At 38.1% G+C, this 19,926-nt stretch overlaps 2 protein-coding genes across 6 annotated transcripts in view; both read right to left on the bottom strand.

Moving 5' to 3' along the window:
* Nucleotides 1-19,926, bottom strand: part of CCSER1 (coiled-coil serine rich protein 1) — an 880,050-nt gene that overhangs the window by 535,403 nt on the left and 324,721 nt on the right. For all 5 annotated transcript variants that reach the window (XM_041759585.1, XM_041759583.1, XM_041759581.1 and 2 more), the window contains one exon: nucleotides 16,491-16,611. In XM_041759585.1, the coding sequence (XP_041615519.1) occupies nucleotides 16,491-16,611 (121 nt within the window). The remainder of the gene's footprint in view (nucleotides 1-16,490; nucleotides 16,612-19,926) is intronic.
* LOC121493588 (heterogeneous nuclear ribonucleoprotein A1-like) lies at nucleotides 7,100-8,059 on the bottom strand. The gene has a single exon (XM_041759587.1). It carries the CDS (start codon nucleotides 8,057-8,059, stop codon nucleotides 7,100-7,102), a length of 960 nt encoding a protein of 319 aa, XP_041615521.1.

The raw sequence follows: 19,926 nt of genomic DNA, 5'->3' as shown, positions 1-19,926 counted from the left end.
CACCAACAAAAATAACTAAACTAGCCCTATAAGCTAAACATTATCACCACACTGCTGGGTAGAGATTTTGCCTTCTGGATCCATAAGGCCCATGTTGGGGAGAAGAGAGACGTACTCTAAATGGTCCCAGGATGAGAACTAGGACTTCTGTGGGAATGATCCAGAGAGGTAGATTTTATGGAGAAGAGTTTTCTACCAGTCCAGGCTGGTGACTGACAGAAAAAAACTGCCCTCCAAGGGAATGAACTACCTGTCATTGAAGGTGTGCAAATAGGGGTTGGGAAACTTCGGCATGGGCAGTAAATCAAGCATTGGGTATGAGTAGTATAAGGGTGAAGCAGCATACAGATCGCCATTATTATTCCCCTGTACACACTTAGAGGTTCTGTGGTTTTGTGATTCAGTGAATTTATAAAGTGTGGTTAAAAAGAACAGAGCTGTGAGTGCTTGGGTGGTACAGTCAGTTAAGCATCGGACTCTTGATTTCAGCTCAGGTCATGATCTCAGGGTGGTGAGATCAAGCCCCATGTGGCCTCTGTACTTTTTTTTTTTAAGATTTTATTTATTTATTCATGAGAATACACAGAGAGGAGAGAGAAGCAGAGACACAGGCAGAGGGAGAAGCAGGCTCCATCCAGGGAGCCCGATGTGGGACTCGATCTCCAGTCTCCAGGATCACACCCCGGGCTGAAGGCAGCGCCAAACCGCTGAGCCACCGGGGCTGCCCAACCTCTGTACTTAAACAGGTGGAGCCTGTTTAAGTCTCTCTCTCCCTCTGCTCCTCTCTCTCCTCCTCCCTCTAAAATAAATAAATAAATAAATCTGAAGAGAGAGAGAGAGAGAGAGAGAGAGAGAGAGAATAGAGCTAAATGAATATCCAAACTGTGATACACCCATCCCATGCCAACACAGCTCCCTAATAAAAGGGCGTTATCATGGCACATACAATGATGTGAATGAATCTCAAAAACATTCTAAATAAGAGGCCTTACACAAAAGATCACAAACTATGTGATTCCATGCCTCAGGTTCTGATTTTTTTAATGAGAGAGATTTAAGGAACCAAGATGGTAGATGAAAGATAGAGACCAAGTATGGTAGGAAAATTATTACTAAAGAATCATAATATTTACATAAGGACCTAAGTAGCATTTACTTATATTTATGTGCATTTTCAGTGAGAATCAGTGAAAATGATTCAGAAAAATTTTTGCAAAGCACATTTATATATACATGTTTCTCATTTATGGAGTGCTATTAATAACACTCAATAGAATTTAAAAGAATATCAAAACTCCCCCTTGACTAAACTATTATGAATTCAAAATACCATGGTAGGATTGTCACAATATTCCATTACTTTATCATAAGCACAATTAGCAATATAGGTATTTCTTCTTTATCCTTACTGTGAGTGCTTGATAGTATACTGTAAGTTTTAGTTTAATAACTTTATGGAATTTGCTGAGGTTCCAGGGTTTATACTGACTCAGTTCTCTTTTCACATTTCATCATCCAATGCCAGGATTGTAGTCCAAGCTACTGTCAGCTATCGCAAATGGCCTCACTAATAGACACTCAACCTGTTCTTGATTAGTGGTCTGCTAGTAAATAGTTAGCCAGCTGTCTGGGGAAGAGAAAAGCCCTGAACTGTAGGCTTTGCCAATTACTAGGGTGTAAATAATACTTCAGCTGATTGCAACCTTCCAATGTGAGATCACGGAGTCTGGAGAAGGAAAGAAAGAGTAAGACACTCGCTCTCCCAAGCTGGCTCTATCACACCACTGCTCCCATGTGTCACCTGCGCTCTGCTTAAAAAAAATATGTTTTGGGCTTGCTTTTATTCCCACCAGGCTTCTATCCATTTTTCCCTGCTCCCAGCCATCACAGAGCATTTGAACAAGCTTTTCTTTGTGCTGGCAAAGTTCCCCTTTGCTTTTTCAGTCAATGAACTAATATCCTTCAGATCTTACCTTGTATCACCTCCTCAGGGAAGTTTTCCCTGACATTCTTGGCTAAGTTGAAGCTCCTTTACTATAAACCCTTATTACATGACATACCTCTAACACTATAGCCATTGTCACATCCACAATCTTTCATTTCTTGTTGTAATTAATCAAATAGCATGTGTCTCCCTGACTACACTCTGAGTTTTTTTGAAAGACAGCTTCTGTAACAACTTTATAGGTAATATTAGAGAGGACTTCAACTTTTCCAAATTTAATATACTTATATTTATTCATTCAGATAAAACTAAATAAAAAGAGATAATAGAACTTTAATTTGTGTCAAGTATTCTCTAAAAATAAAATAGGTTTTACCATTCTTAAAAGATTAAGACATTTGGTACTAAATGATAGCATCTGTGCCCTTTGAGAAGTAGCTCAAAGAACCTTTTTCAGGTCAATGACATTATTACAAGCATTGTTACAAGGAGGCCTTGAAACTTTGCATGAATGACAACATGTATACGTAAGTTTAGTTCTCTATATAAAATAAAATAATCACATGGGAATAAAACAAAAAATAGAATTATATCTCTCTTCCTTTTACCTCTTTACTTATAAGTTGATAATGGCCATAAAATCCCTTTACTTCAGATACCAAGCCATGGTATGCACAAAGTACATGAATTTCAACAAATACATTTCTAATGAAAAAAAAACAAAATAAAATGCATAACCTATTAAGGAAGTACTACTCTTTTAATATCTTCAGAGTTTGAATTTTATATACATCTCATGAAGCACTCATTTTCTCATAACTGTGATTTGAGAAATTTGAGTAACATGCTGAGTGGCTAGATATATGGACATATTTTTAATATTACCATTTTATTTATAAGGCTTCATACTCAAAGCTTTGGTCTCAACATTCTATGTTTATGATCAAATTATTTGAAAATTGTATGGGCCCTTTTTGGATCGTATAGATTTTTCTATTTTTCAAGGAGTTATTCTTTCCATGGTAGTTAGCTACCTATCAGGCTAAAAAATAAAGTAAAATCCATGCCTTTATTTTCCAAGATAGTATGAACTTGATATATATCAACAAGAGAAAAGTTCTGATATTTTTCCACTGCAGAGCTCAGTATGTAGCTTTTCTTCCTAAAAGACTAGCTATTTTCTCCCTATTATTTGCTATTCAGACAAATTTATACTTTATCCCTAATAGGAATTCCTAATTCTTATTTTTTTCCTTGTTGAATGGTGTCGTGTCTAAAAACTGAATACATGACAATTTTTAAAATACAAATATTTCAATCATAAAATGTTTCCTACATTCTAAAGGGATATATCAATACAATGGCATTATTATGGCCAGTATACTAGCTTTATTTTCATAAATTTATATTTTCATAAGTTTCATAAGATTGTATTTTATAAGTTTTTGTAAGCTGGGATCTTGAGTGGTTTTTTTTTTTAATTTTTTTAAAGACACATTTATTCAGCATCATGATCAGACTTTGACATTTAGCAGTCAACACCATGGGTACAAACAAAAAAAAAAAAAATCTATGTTGAAACCCTTTTTTGGAATGCTTTACATTTTCCACAGAACAGAAACTAAAATAACCTGTTATACAATTAGTCACAAATAGAGTCCTAGAGTTTTTTGCCCATACCCATGAGTATTGTCTAAAACATTTCATTAAAGATGTGGTTTATGTATACAATGGAATATTACTTCAGCCATTAGAAACGAAAAATACCCACCATTTGCTTCGACGTGGATGGAACTAGAGGGTATTATGCTGAGTGAAAATAAGTCAATAAGTTAACATTATATGGTCTCATTCATTTGGGGAATATAAAAAATAGTGAAAGGGAATATAGGGGAAAGGAGAAAAATAAATGGGAAATATCAGAACGGGAGACAGAACATGAAAGACTCCTAACTCTGGGAAACGAACTAGGGGTGGTGGAAGGGGAGGTGGGCGGGGGATAGGGGTGACTGGGTGGCGGGTACTGAGGTGGGCATTTGATAGGATGAAAAATGGGTGTTATTCTGTATGTTGACAAATTGAACACCAATAGAAAATAAATTCATTAAAAAATAAAAAATAAAACATTTCTTTATAGCAGCTGGGCCCTGCCACCACTGTGCTTGACTGAGTTCACAAATCTATTGTAACCTGTAGCTTCCCTGTCACTTCTCTGGCCCTCCTCTCCTGTTAAGCTCTGTTTCCTGGTAGTAATTAAAACCCTCTGCCATTGCCATAGCGGCTGCTGCTGCTGCTGGAACCACCACAGCCATCTTAGTTTCGTGGTTTGGCAAAGTATTGGCCTCTACCACCATAGGGGCCAGATATATAAATAAGGCTGACCTAACTTTAGATAATCATATGTCTAACCAAAATCCAGATCTTATATTGATAAATAGCATCTGCTGCTTTTATACTGAGTTTTATTTTTTCAGGTGTGTGTTTTACCTCTTCATCTGGATTATAACATTCTCAAAAATATTGTCATATATATTCTGTCTCCTGTACAATCTTATGTATTCCGAAGCCCATATACTGATGATTTATTACAGTTCTTAGCAAGAGAATTGCTGAGTCCTGAATTACATGACTCTAACAAGTCCTATGTTTCAAAGACACACTGGTTTATGAATTGATCATGTGAAGCCTGTATAATTAAAGGGGAAATTTTACTTAGAGAAACAATTCCATCCTGAATTTAAATAAAATACCAGGTATTTAAAGATACTATCTCAACTTACAACATTCTAATATCTCAGGATTATATTGGCAGATTATTCTATTTCCTAATGGGAAATCCAAAAACACAAAACCAATACCATTTGGTTTGTGAGTTTTGGTAATTTCATCTATAAAAATGTTATATGGATATTTCCCTAATATATTTGTTGTAAAAAGTATAATTTTTAAATATTATTTCCTTTTTATTGTGTTTCAGGCATTTCACTATATGGTACATATGGTAACTTCTGCATCGAAAAGAAAGAGTGGTTAAGAAAGTTTCAAAAACAAAACCCACCCAAGGCCTGAATTCCTAACAACCAAGTTATAGGACCTCTCAACAGCATAGCTAAATCAGAAAATATGAAATAAAATTAAGTGAAAAACATTTGAAACAAGAAGAAAAAGATATGCATAATTGTACTTTAATATCGTATTTCAATGTCTATGGTTTGAATATAATAAAGAATTCTGACTTTTAAAATTAATGGTGATATTACTATGTATGCTAACCATCTCTTGTTTTGACTTCGTAGCATCTACCCCTGACTTCTTTTACCAACGACAGCCGTATTTTAAGTACAGAATCACCCTTCCCCTCTCACCTTCACATTCTGCCCCAGTGTTTGTCCTATAATCTGGTTCTAGTCAATCGAACCATCAAATACTCCTGGACACACAGCAATTGCTTCATGTCAAATGAGCTACACTAGTCAAAGCCAGTGACATCAGGTATCACTTTTTGTTATTTTGATTTTGATTAACTTCATTAGATTTACTGAAAAAGTAAAAATCTGTCCCAGGAGCTGCAGAAAGAAGTAATGTTACCTTTAGAGGACCCTTCTTGAAAACGAAAACTTACAGAGAGGAAAGAAGAGCAAAGAGACGCAGATGGAAAGAATGAGCCCTTATAATACCATTTGAGTACCAGACCCAACTATGCCCGAGGAAACTTCTATCTCTATACTTTTTAATTACATGAACCAATAAGAACCACTACCCTTAATTTTTCTGAAACCAATTTAACCTTGTAGCTTCTCTCATTAGCAAACAAGAGTTTTGAATTAACCACTATGCCTCCGCATTTATCTTGTTCTCTTGCCATATATTCATATCTACCAATTAAATCTCAAAATAGCAGTGTGAGGTATGAAGGGCATTGTAGCTTCCATTTGATACAATGGCCACTCTTTGAATAGCTTCATTAACATCACAATTAACATTATAAAAAAATCTAAAATATTCAATGTATTTGCCTTCCTAGTCAGCTGAAATGGCAATAATATAATAGAGACATTAATTAAGTAATCCATAAGTTATTGAATGTGAGATGTGAAAGAGAAAATATAGGAGATTTTATTTTTTTCTTTTTTTGTAAATAATAAATTTATTTTTTATTGGTGTTCAATTTGCCAACATACAGAATAACACCCAGTGCTCAAACCGTCAAGTGCCCCCTTCAGTGCACTACACCCATTCACACATCCCCCCCGTCCTCCTCCCCTTTCACCACCCCTAGTTCATTTCCCAGAGTTAGGAGTCTTTATGTTCTCTCTCCCTTTCTGATATTTCCTACCCATTTCTTCTCCCTTCCCTTCTATTCCCTATCACCCTTATTCATATTCCCCAAATGAATGCGAACATATAATGTTTGTCCTTCTCCGATTGACTCATTTCACTCAGCATAATACCCTCCAGTTCCATCCACGTTGAAGCAAATGGTGGGTATTTGTCATTTCTAATGGCTGAGTAATATTCCATTGTATACATAAACCACATCTTCTTTATCCATTCATCTATCGATGGATACTGAGGCTCCTTCCACAGCTTGGCTATTGTGGACATTGCTGCTATAAATACTGGAGTACAGGGGTCCCAGTGTTTCATTGCATCTGCATCTTTGGGGTAAATCCCCAACAGTGCAATTGCTGGGTCGTAGGGCAGGTCTATTTTTAACTCTTTGAGGAACCTCCACACAGTTTTCCAGAGTGGCTGCACCAGTTCACATTCCCACCAACAGTGTAAGAGGGTTCCCTTTTTTTTTTTTTTTTTTTAAAAAAAGACACATTTATTCAGCGTCATGATCAGACTATTACATTTAGCAATCAACAGCATGGGTGCAAAAAAAAAAATCTACATTAAAACCCTTTGTTGGAATGCTTTACACTTTCCACAGAACAGAAACTAAAATAACCTGTTATACAATTAGTCACAAATACAGTCCTCGAGTTTTTTGCCCATACACATGAGTATTGTCTAAAACATGTCTTCTTTGTAGCAGCTAGGCCCTGCCACCACTGTGCTTGGCTGAGTTCACAAATCTGTTGTAACCTGTAGCTTCCCTGTCACTTCTCTGGCTCTCCTCTCCTGCTAAACTTTGTTTCCTGGCAGTAATTAAAACCTTCTGCCACTGCCATAGCTGCTGCTGCTGCTGGAACTGCCATAGCCACCTCGGTTTCGTGGTTTGGCAAAGTATTGGCCTCCACCACCATAGGGGCCAGAGCTTCTGCCTCCAAAATTTCCTCCTTTCATGGGTCCAAAATTTGAGGATTGATTGTTGTAATTGCCAAAATCGTTATAGCTTCCGCCACCTCCAAAGTTGCTTCCGTCATTACCAAATCCGTTATAGCCATCCCCACCGCCACCGTATCCACCACCACCTCGACTGCCACCGAAGCCACCTCGACCACTGAAGTTCCCTCCACGACCAAAGTTGTCATTCCCACCAAAACCACCTCCACGAGCACCACCAAAGTTTCCAGAACCACTTCGGCCTCTTTGGCTGGACGAAGCACCAACCATCTCTTGCTTCGATAGGGCTTTCCCTACTTCACAGTTGTGGCCATTCACAGGATGGTATTTTTGAATGACAACCTTGTCTACAGAGTCGTGGTCGTCAAAGGTCACAAAAGCAAAACCTCTCTTTTTGCCACTGCCTGGGTCAGTCATGATCTCAATCACTTCAATTTTCCCATACTGTTCAAAATAATCTCTAAGGTGATGTTCTTCAGTGTCTTCTTTAATGCCACCGACAAAAATCTTTTTCACAGTTAAGTGGGCACCGGGTCTTTGAGAATCCTCTCGGGAGACAGCCCTCTGGTTCCAGGCTCTTCCGTCCACCTTGTGCGGCCCAGCGTTCACGGCCGCGTCCACCTGCTCCACGGTGGCGGACGTGACGAACCCAAAGCCTCTGGAGCGCTTGGTGTTGGGGTCTCTCATTACCACACAGTCCGTAAGCGTCCCCCATTGCTCAAAATGGCTCCTCAGACTCTCATCGGTCGTTTCGAAGCTCAAACCTCCGATGAAGAGCTTCCGCAGCTGCTCGGGCTCTTTGGGAGACTCTGACTTAGACATGACAGCGGTGGGAGGGGAGACTTTAACGATGCTTACTCGGCGGCGTCCAGGGGCAGAAAGCGAGGGTTCCCTTTTCTCCGCATCCTCTCCAACATTTGTGGTTTCCTGCCTTGTTAATTTTCCCCATTCTCACTGGTGTGAGGTGGTATCTCATTGTGGTTTTGATTTGTATTTCCCTGATGGCAAGTGATGCAGAGCATTTTCTCATGTGCATGTTGGCCATGTCTATGTCTTCCTCTGTGAGATTTCTCTTCATGTCTTTTGCCCATTTCATGATTGGATTGTTTGTTTCTTTGGTGTTGAGTTTAAGAAGTTCTTTATAGACCTTGGAAACTAGCCCTTTAACTGATACATCATTTACAAATATCTTCTCCCATTCTGTAGGTTGTCTTTTAGTTTTGTTGACTGTACCCTTTGCTGTGCAAAAGCTTCCTATCTTGGTGAAGTCCAATAGTTCATTTTTGCTATTGTTTCTTTTGCCTTCCTGGATGTATCTTGCAAGAAGTTACTGTGGCCAAGTTCAAAAAGGGTGTTGCCTGTGTTCTCCTCTAGGATTTTGATGGACTTTGTCTCACATTTAGATCTTTCATCCATTTTGAGTTTATCTTTGTGTATGGTGCAAGAGTGGTCCAGCTTCATTCTTCTGCATGTGGATGTCCAATTTTCCCAGCACCATTTATTGAAGAGACTGTCTTTCTTCCAATGGATAGTCTTTCCTCCTTTATCAAATATTAGTTGACCATAAAGTTCAGGGCCCACTTCTGGATTCTCTATTCTGTTCCATTGATCTATGTGTCTGTTTTTGTGCCAGTACCACACTGTCTTGATGACCACAGCTTTGTAGTACAACCTGAAATCTGGCATTGTGATGCCCCCAGCTATGGTTTTCTTTTTTAAAATTCCCCTGGCTATTCAAGGTCTTTCCTGATTCCACACAAATTTTAAAATAATTTGTTCTAACTCTCTGAAGAAAGTCCATGGTATTTTGATAGGGACTGCATTAAACATGTAAATTGCCCTGGGTAACATTGACATTTTCACAATATTAATTTTGCCAATCCATGAGCATGGAATATTTTTCCATCTCTGTGTCTTCCTCAATTTTTTTCAGAAGTGTTCTATAGTTTTTAGGGTATAGATCCTTTACGTCTTTGGTTAGCTTTATTCCTAGGTATCTTATGCTTTTGGGTGCAATTGTAAATGGGATCGACTCCTTAATTTCTCTTTCTTCAGTCTCATTGTTAGTGTATAGAAATGCCACTGACTTCTGGGCATTGATTTTGTTTCCTGCGATGCTACCAAACTGCTGTATGAGTTCTAGCAATCTTGGGGTGGAGGCTTTTGGGTTTTCTATGTAGAGTATCATGTCATCGGCAAAGAGGGAGAATTTGACTTCTTCTTTGCCAATTCGAATGCCTTTAATGTCTTTTTGTTGTCTGATTGCTGAGGCGAGGACTTCCAGTACTATGTTGAATAGCAGTGGTGACAGTGGACATCCCTGTCTTGTTCCTGATCTTAGGGGAAAGGTGCTTCCCCATTGAGAATGATATTTGCTGTGGGCTTTTCGAAAATGGCTTTTAAGATGTCGAGGAATGTTCCCTCTATCCCTACACTCTGAAGAGTTTTGATCAGGAATGGATGCTGTATTTTGTCAAATGCTTTCTCTGCATCTAATGAGAGGATCATAAGGTTCTTGCTTTTTCTCTTGCTGATATGACCAATCACATTGTTTTACGAGTGTTGAATCAGCCTTGTGTCCTGGGGATAAATCCGACTTGGTCATGGTGAATAATTTTCTTAATGTACTGTTGCATCCTATTGGCTAATATCTTGTTGAGAATTTCTGCATCCATGTTCATCAGGGATATTGGTCTATAATTCTCCTTTTTGGTGGGGTCTTTGTTTGGTTTTGGAATTAAGCTGATGCTGGCCTCATAGAATGAATTTGGAAGTACTCCATCTCTTTCAATCTTTCCAAACAGCTTTAGTAGAATAGGTATGGTTTCTTCTTTAAACGTTTGATAGAATTCCCCGGGAAGCCATCTGGCCCTGGACTCTTGTGTCTTGGGAGGTTTTTGATGACTGCTTCAATTTCCTCCCTGGTTATTGACCTGCTCAGGTTTTCTATTTCTTCCTGCTCCAGTTTTGCTAGTTTGTGGCTTTTCAGGAATGCGTCCATTTCTTCTAGATTTCCTAATTTATTGGCGTATAGCTGTTCATAATATGTTTTTAAAATTGTTTGTATTTCTTTGGTGTTGGTAGCGATCTCTCTACTTTCTCATTCATGATTTTATTAATTTGAGTCTTCTCTCTCTTCTTTTTAATCAAGCTGGCTAATGGTTTATCTATCTTATTAATTCTTTCAAAGAACCAACTCCTGATTTTGTTGATCTGTTCCACCATTCTTCTGGTCTCGATTTCATTGAGTTCTGCTCGAATCTTTATTAACTCTATTTTTCTGCTGGGTGTAGGATCTATTTGCTGTTTTTTCTCTAGCACCTTTAGGTGTAAGCTTTTATATTTGAGTTCTTTCCAGTTTTTGGATGGAATCTTGTATTGCGATGTATTTCCCCCTTAGGACTGCTTTTGCTGCATCCCTTAGATTTTGAATGGTTGTATCTTCATTTTCATTAGTTTCCATGAATCTTTTTAATTCTTCCTTAATTTCCTAGTTGGCTCTTTCATCTTTTAGCAGGATGGTCCTTTTTTTTTTTAATTTTTATTTATTTATGATAGTCACACAGAGAGAGAGAGAGAGAGAGGCAGAGACATAGGCAGACGGAGAAGCAGGCTCCATGCACCGGGAGCCCGACGTGGGATTCGATCCTGGGTCTCCAGGATCGCGCCCTGGGGCAAAGGCAGGCGCTAAACCACTGTGCCACCCAGGGATCCCAGCAGGATGGTCCTTAATCTCCACGTGTTTGAACTCCTTCCAAACTTCTTGTTGTGATTTAGTTCTAATTTCAAAGCATTATGGTCTGAGAATATGCAGGGGACGATCCCAATCTTTTGTATCGGTTCAGACCCAATATGTGACCCAGTATCTGGTCTATTCTAGAGAAAGTTCCATGTACACTTGAGAAGAATGTGTATTCAGTTGAGTTTGGATGTAAAGTTCTGTAGATATCTGTGAAGTCCATCTGGTCCAGTGTATCATTTAAAGCTCTTGTTTCTTTGGAGATGTTGTGTTTAGAAGACCTACCGAGTGTAGAAAGCGCTAGATTGAAGTCAACAAGTATAAGTATATTATTATCTAAGTATACCTTAACTTTGGTTATTAATTGATTGATATATTTGGCAGCTCCCACATTCGGAGCATATATATTGATGATTGTTAAGTCCTCTTGTTGGATAGATCCTTTAAGTATGAAATACTGTCCCTCTTCATCTCTCACTACAGTCTTCGGGGTAAATTTTAGTTTATCTGATATAAGGATGGCTACCCCTCCTTTCTTTTGAGGACCATTTGAATGGTCAGTGGTTCTCCAACCTTTTATTTTCAGGCTGTAGGTGTCCTTCTGTCTAAAATGAGTCTCTGGTAGACAGCAAATAGATGGGTCCTGCTTTTTTATCCAGTCTGAGACCCTGCACCTTTTGATTGGGTCATTAAGGCCATTCACGTTCAGAATTACTATTGAAAGATATGAGTTTAGTGTCATCATGATATCTATTCAGTCCTTGTTTTTGTGGATTGTTCCATTGGACTCCTTCTTAAAGGGGAATTTTTAAGAGTCCTCCTTAAAATTTCTTGCAGAGCTGGTTTGGAGTTCACATATTCTTTCAGTTCCTGCCTGTTTTGGAAGCTCGTTATCTCTCCTTCCATTCTGAATGAGAGCCTTGCTGGATAAAGTATTCTTGGTTGCATGTTTTTCTCATTTAGGACTCTGAATATATCCTGCCAGCCCTCTCTGGCCTGCCAGGTCTCTGTGGAGACGTCTGCTGTTACCCCAATACTCCTCCCCATAAAAGTCAGGGATTTCTTGTCTCTTGCTGCTTTAAGGATCTTCTCTTTATCTTTGGAGTTTCCAAGCTTAATTATTAAATGTCGAGGTGTTGAATGGTTTTTATTGATTTTAGGGGGGGATCTCCCTATCTCCTGGATCTGAATGGCTTTTTTCCTTCCCAGATTAGGAACGTTTTCAGCTATGATTTGTTCAAATACATATTCTGGCCCTCTGGCCCTTTTGGCGCCCTCGGGATCCCCAATTAAATGTAGGTTTTTCTTCCTCAGGCTGTCATTTATTTCCCTTAATCTATCCTCATGGTCTTCTAATTGTCAGTTTTTCCTCAGTTTCCCTCTTTGCCATCAACTTGTCTTCGATGCCACTCACTCGTTCTTCTACCTCATTAACCCTCATCATTAGGACTTCTAGTTTGGATTGCATCTCATTCAATTGATTTTTAATTTCTGCCTGATTGGATCTAAATTCTGCAGTCATGAAGTCTTGAGTCCTTTATGCTTTTTTCTAGAGCCACCAGTAGCTGTATAATAGTGCTTCTGAATTGGCTTTCTGACATTGAATTGTAATCCAAATTTTGTAAGTCTGTGGGAGAGAGGACTGTTTCTGATTATTTCCTTTGAGTTGAGGTTTTCCTTCTAGTCATTTTGCTCAGTGCAGAGTGGCCAAAAACAAGTTGTATTGGGAAAAGGAGAAAAAGAGAGGAGAGAAAGAAGGAAAGAAAAGAGAAAAAGAAAAAAAGAAAAAAGGAAGAAAAAAAAGAGAAGGAGAAGAGAAAGAAAAAGAAAGAAAGGGAAAAAAAGGGTGGAGGAACCAAACAGAAATCAAAAAGAAAAAAAACAACAACATCTTCTGATTCTGTATACTGGAAGTCCCTTGACTTCCCCTGGAACTGGTCCATCTAGCTGGTCTTCTGGGGGAGGGGCCTGTTGTGCTGATTTTCAGGTGTTAGCACTTGGGGGAGCTGCTCTGCCCCTGCCTGGTGCAGGGCTCAGTCGGGGGTTGTTCCCCCCCGGGAGGCCCCAGGAGGAAGCCACAGTGGCGGGGCCAGCTCTGCAGCCCTAGAGTCAGCTCCCGCAGTAGCTCCGGGGCTCTCCGTCTGCAGGGCCTGGAGGCTCCGGGGCGGGGCCGCTGATCTGCTCAGCTCGGGGCAGGAGCGTCCTCGCTGTCCTGGGCCCTCCCGGCCTCTGCCTGTCCCGGGGGAGGCCGGATCCTGGGCTGTGTCCCGGCGCCCTGTGCTCCGGGGCCTGCGCTGTTGGATTCGCGCTCCGCCCCGCAGCCCCCTCCGCGGAGCCGCCGCCCGAGCCCCTCCGAGCTGCTCCGGGTCCCGCCGAGCGCTGCAGCCCTTAGGGAGCTCGGCGCACTCTCCCGGGGCGCAGGTGCCTGTTAGTGTCCCCGGGAGCCCGAGGGCATCCCCGCCCTCCTGGGTCCTGCTCTAACTCCCTGCGAGCCCCTTTCCGCGGGGAAGGTTGGTGCAGCTCCTGCTCCTCCGGGACGGGGCTCTCCTGTCCTGGGGACACTCGCCCCAGCCTCAGCCCGGCTCCTCGCGTGGCCCCTCCCCCTTGGAGGCCTTTTGTTTCTTTATTCCTTTTTCCCGTCTCCTATCTGGATAGAAGCGCGAACTCTTCTCACTGTAGCGTTCCAGCTGGTCTCTCTTTAAATCTCAGGCCGAATTCGTAGATTTTCAGGATGATTCAAAGGTTATCTAGGTAATTTGGTGGGGACAGGTGACTTGGGGACCCTACTCTTCCGCCATCTCGCCCCTCCTCTCAGGAGATTTTAAAGAAAAGAAAAACAGGGGCACCTGGGTGGATCAGTCAGTTAAGTGTCTGCCTTTGGCTTAGGTCATAATCCTGCAGTCCAGGGATCAACCCCCACATCAGGCTCCCTGTTCAGTGGTGAGCCTGCTTTTGTCTCTCCTTCTGCCTGTCTCCCTGCTCATGCTATCTCTCTTGCTCACTCTCTCTCTCTCTCTCTCTCAAATAAATAAATAAATATTTTTTTTAAAAAAAAGAAGAGAAGAACAATGGTAGCTTAACATAAACATAGATGTCAGAAGAATCAATGTTTAAGGAGGCTACAGGAATCATTAATTTGGTCTTAGGCATACTCTCATACGGCTCTATCTATCTATAGAAAGAGTGACTAGTGTAAAGTTCTAATTATAAACTATAGTTTATAGTTAAGATTCCAGAAGGATACTTAAACAAGTCAGGTTAGCACCTCTAAAATATTAGACTTGCACTCAGAAAAGCCTTAAAAAGATTAAAAAGAATATATATTCTTCTTTTTCTTTAATATATATATATATATATACTTATATATATATATACTTATATCTGTAAGTCATTGGTAATATTGATAATTGAAGCTATGGGAGGCACAACATAACTAATACTTCTGTGGATTTTTAGATTTTGGGTCCTTTATAAGTTTCACTTCACTTAATACAATGACTATAAAAGGATGTTGATATCACCCCAATTAGCAGATGAAAAAAAGAAAGCACTAAGTGTTTAAGTAAAAGGTCTCCAATTTCCACACACACACACACACACACACACACACATATAGTAGCAGAATTAAGATTCTAACCAACATCTCTCTGACTCAGAAATACAAAAATAATAATAATAACAAAACCTATATGAATAAATGAATGATATTGTTAAGGGAGAATGTTTGATAAGAAAGTAGATTCAATACAGAGGAATATCAGAGTGGATGCAGGGTAACAGAAAAAAAAGATGGGGAGCCAGGTAATAGTTTGCTTTAATATACATCTCAGAATACAGAAGAATAAATATTTATGAAGTAGCTAAAGACTGAAAAAAGGTATTTTTGTGCAAGAAAATAATACTATTCCCAGTTTTAAGCAGAAGCACTAAAAGATAATTAAAAGAATTTAAGATCCTATTTATAAATATATAGGTAGGTAACTTATGTAAACTCATATAGATTACAGAAAATGCACTGAGTTTTCTAATGTTATTCGACTGACATATACAAGATGTAATTTTCCTATTAGACAAAAAACTTGGAACCTAAAAATTAGACTATATAAAGAGCAGCTAAATTGTTTTTACTTTTAAATTGTATTAAAACTGAATTACAATCATTACTTTCTAAATTAGTTAATATCTCTTTTCTCTATAATGAGAATATTAATACTGGCAACTTCATGCTATCAAATACATATATTGGTTCATTTGAATTCAACATTATTGATTGTAACATTAAGGAATTTTCTAATTGATTTCACAAAGAATATCAGATACTATCCAGAGTTCCAGGAAACTCTATCCTCAGGAGCTTATCCAGGAGAAATACCTCAGGATCAAACAAGTATGATACAGTGTAAACCAATGGGGAAAAATAGTAGGTGCTTCAAGGTAGCTACTACCTGTCTCATACGGTGGTCAGCAAGAAATCCATGGCAACACCATACATCACATAGTCTCCAATCTGAGACTTTAGAGTGAGAATGGCATGAGTTTCACTGGAAAATAACAGTAAACTTTCTCTTTTCATTTATGTAATGCATACCTAGAAATATCCTAATTCATCTGATATTTCAGGTTCATGTAGCTTACATTTGTTACCAGGAATTTAATTCTTTGTAAGAAAAAATATATATAATTTATTTGACGTAAGATCAAATCTAAATTTAAGTGAAACTTGATCTGTCTAAATAGCAAAATATATAGAAAGAGTGACTAGTGTAAAGTTCTAATTTCAAGTAATTTACTTAAAATAGTTAAAATAACTTTCATTTCTTATAAGATGCAAACCAACTTTAAGTTAAGAAGCTTATATTAAAAACTGGTCACATTTTAGACAATTAAAGCCAATGACTACAAAATAAGCCATCTAAGAACATTTACATTTTGCATGTAAAATGTTTGTGGTAAAGATAATTGAACACAGTAATGAAAAAAAAAAGCAGTATGGAGATTTGCTCATTGAACTGAGCTTGTTCATCCTCACAGCTAATTCCTGTCCAAAATGATGATGGAATTTTTACTCTACTTTTTCATAGATCCGTGTACAGGTGACATTGTTCATGACGCATTCCACCACCAATTTCCCATCTTCCAACTTTCTTGTTATTGTGCTTTCCTTCCCATCCCATTCCTGATGTTGAACCAATGCGCCGTCTGTGAAGTTGCAGATGTACCCACAATCACAGTGTTACAGTGTTAAATAAAGTGCTTCATGTCCCTAAGATAAGGTAATAGAATGAAACTTGAAGGGTTTATAGTTCAAACACATAAAGGTAGAGGATGCAGAAGCTATTCTTTGAGACAGGAAAGGGTAGATTGATTTTTAAAATATTGTACAAAGTTATTTCTGACCTTGCAATATACTAGTATTAACATATGTATTATAAATCATAATATCTGAGCAATCCAAGTCTCATCAGTTATCTAATTAGTTTTACAAAGTTCTGAAAAAATAAACAAATAACTTACTGTTTAGAAGATTCAGGAAATTTTAGTTCTTCTCTTTTCTTCTTTTCTATTGTTGGTTCCAGAGGAGTGAGAACGACAGCAGCACATGAGACTACAGAGTGGTATGAATCCTCCCGGCAAACTGTTTTATTAAAAAAATTAATTGTAAATGTCAAAATTATTTATTGACTATTCTCACTTTCCCTTTTCCTCTTTTTAAAAAAATTCAGTCAAATGAAAGAGATAATTCAACTAAAACATTAATTATCATAATTATCATCAAATTATCCCGAATTATCATTTTCCACTCTTGTCTTTCCCCTCGCTAGCTGAATGACCCTAGGCAATTTTTTTTTCAAGCCACACAGTGGAAAAGGTGTTGCCAATGCTTTATAGTCCATCATTTAACATCATTAAAGAATAAGTGCATGAATCATATATAATTAAATGAACCTTGGCAAAATGAACGCACCTGTTTAAGCAGCAGCAGCAGCAATAAGCATTACGAGCACCCTAAAATTCCCTGCAGTTCCTCTTCTCAATCACTGCTGTAGCCTCCAAATTTAACTGTTTTTATTACTTGAATAACCATAGATTAGGTTGGCCTATCTCTGACTTTTGTATGAAGGAAATCACACTCTTATGTGTGTGCACTGTTTTATGTATGGCTTATTTCATTCAATATACATTTGTAAGACTCACTCATGTGAAAAAGCACTTTGTTCACTCACAGAGCTGTGCGGCAGTCCCCTGAATGAATATGCTACAATATGTTTATACGTTTTATTGGTAATGGACATTTAGACTGCTCTGGTCTGAGGCTATTCTGAAGTGTCTATAAATATACATGCACTTCTTTTTTTCCTTTGGTGCACCAATAAATTTGCACTGAAAAATATCTAGGAATTGCTATTAAGATGTGTCCAAATGTTTCACCTTCAGCTGGAGTAGATACTGCTAAACAGTTTTCTCAACTTATTGCATTAGTTTTCATTCCCCAAAACAAGAGTTTCAGTGCTGCACATCTATATCAACACTCATGTTTGGCTGGTTTTAAATTTCTAATATTGCACCAATTCTTTATTGCTGTATACAAATTTTAACACAAATTTAACAGTTTAAACAGCACCCCGTTTGTCACTTCATAGTTTTGTACATAAGAAGTCTACTGAGCTCAGTTGAGTTCTCTGATTAGGATCACACAAGACCAGGTTCGCAGCCAGGCCATGCCTTTACCTACAGTATCTGGGGGAAGAATCCACTTTTGATTTCATTGAGGTACTTAGCAAAATTTAGTTTCTTGGAGTAGTAGTAATCATGTCTCCTTTTCCGTGCTGGCTATTGGTCAGTGACTACTCTGAGCTACTAGAAGTTCCTCACAGGTTGGTGGCCAAGGGCCTGTTTATCTCAGCAATGAAGAACATCCTTCACAGTGAAACCCTCTCATGCTTCAAATTTTTTTCTCACACTCTGGTATCTTTGGCTGCTAATAACTGGGGGAAAAAAATCTCTGCTTTTAAAGGCTTCATTAAATTAGGTTAGGCCCATACAGATGATCTCCTTTTTGATCAGCTCAAAGTCAACTGATCAGTAATCTTAACTACATCTACAAAGTCCCTTTTGCCATGAAACATAACATAATTACAGTAGTGATGTTCTATCTCCCCAGTGGAAAAAATTATACAAGGTTTAGATTCATGTGTCAGCTTAGAATTCTGCCTACCACAGCTATTCCTATAAGCATACAGTGGCATCACACTGGGGCTTTAATTTGATTTACTGATAACTAATAAAATAATTGTAAATTCTTAATTTACATGATTCTGATAAGCACAGATTTTAGTTACAAGGTTCAGTTAAATAACACCAGGAACTCCCCAAAATATGATTCATATTTCAGTCTGCATAGCACATCTACCATGTGTAATTGTATAAATTACAGACTTCTCTAGTAGCCCTTCAATCCACAAATCACTACACAAAATAAGAAATGTGGATCATGATTATTAGTGACTCACACACATTACTTCTTTCAAAGTCTATCAGTGACCGATCACCATGCATCTGCTACTCAGATTAAGCAAAGACCTCAAAGTATATAGTTACATTGCTCCCTTGTTTCTCAGTGATAAACTCATATGACATTTACAAATGTCATTACATTACATTACAAATGGAATCTCTATGGAAGGAATTTGACAGTGAAAATAAAAATTAGCAAAGAAATGAACACTGCTAGCAATGTAAGTGATATTTGGATTGATTATAAATGAAAGGTCAGTAATTGCTATCTAAGTGCTCATTTCAAGAACTAGGAGGTGAACAATAAATTAACCCCCTCCCCAATACAGAAAAAGGAAAACACTAAAGGTGATAGCCATATTAATGAAAGAGAAGGCAAAAATACAATTAAGGTCATGCAAGTCATCCAAGAAGCATGGGACTGTGATCTCAAAGTGAAAGAAGCATAAGAAAAGACCTCAAGGTTCTTCATGTTTTCCCTAAAAATATTTGCTAAATTACTAATCTGCTCAAGGCTGCAGTCTGAGATATAAAACAGATGACCACTAGAAGCAGAGCTGAATTTAAAGCAATCATGTGGCACTCAAGAGACAAACATTAGTGTCTAGTATGTGTCAAAGGGAGGGAGGGATCTGGTTTCTTCTTTGTCCAATGCCATCAAACAGATTTTTGTTTCTTCTTCTTTTTGTTTTATTTAATTTTCTCTACTTATTCTTGGCATGAACTTTGAGTCTCTATCAAACAAATCCATCATAGTTGGGAGGAAAAAACTCTATTATATTTTAAATTTCTACTGTTGCCTTAAGTGCTGCTAGTGAAGAAATAGACTAAGAATTATATTATTATTTCATTCCTCTGGGATACCACTCATATATTCAACAAATATTTAGTAAACTAACTGATATGTTCCAAGAAATATGTTTAACAGTAGTATTCTACTGTGGGCAAGAAAGAAATAGCCCCCTCCTCTCCAGTTTTCAGTAAAGCTTCAATTTCTTCTTTTAGAAATATTTCTCAAGTGATAGAGCCGTAAGCTTCCTACCAGATTAAGTAAAAGCATTTATCTAGATCTCTATGAGGAGAAATAAGGTTATCTTTAAAAAAGAAAAGAGAGAAGTGAGCAGGAAAAAGGCTGTAGGTGAACAAGAAAACAATTTCAAAAATAGGGAGCATTTGTTTACTGAGGGTAATATTAGTATCAATACTTAATTTTTATTATCTAGAGGATAGAACAAGTGGCATTGCTCTCAAAGATACTAATGTTAAAAAACAAAGGATAACTAACTCAATACAAAATAAGCTTCATTAATTTTTACATAATGAAAGTAATAATCAATACACCGATCTAAAGATACATGGTAAGGAGCTCCATGTAAATGACAGAACTCTTACATTTAGCTGCCATTAAGTTACACTCAAGTTTTAACACTTTAAA

The sequence above is a fragment of the Vulpes lagopus genome, chromosome 6, assembly GCF_018345385.1.
Source record: "Vulpes lagopus strain Blue_001 chromosome 6, ASM1834538v1, whole genome shotgun sequence".
Taxonomy (NCBI): domain Eukaryota; kingdom Metazoa; phylum Chordata; class Mammalia; order Carnivora; family Canidae; genus Vulpes; species Vulpes lagopus.
Note: the sequence above shows the minus strand (reverse complement) of the source record. Positions and strands in the feature narration are given on the sequence as shown.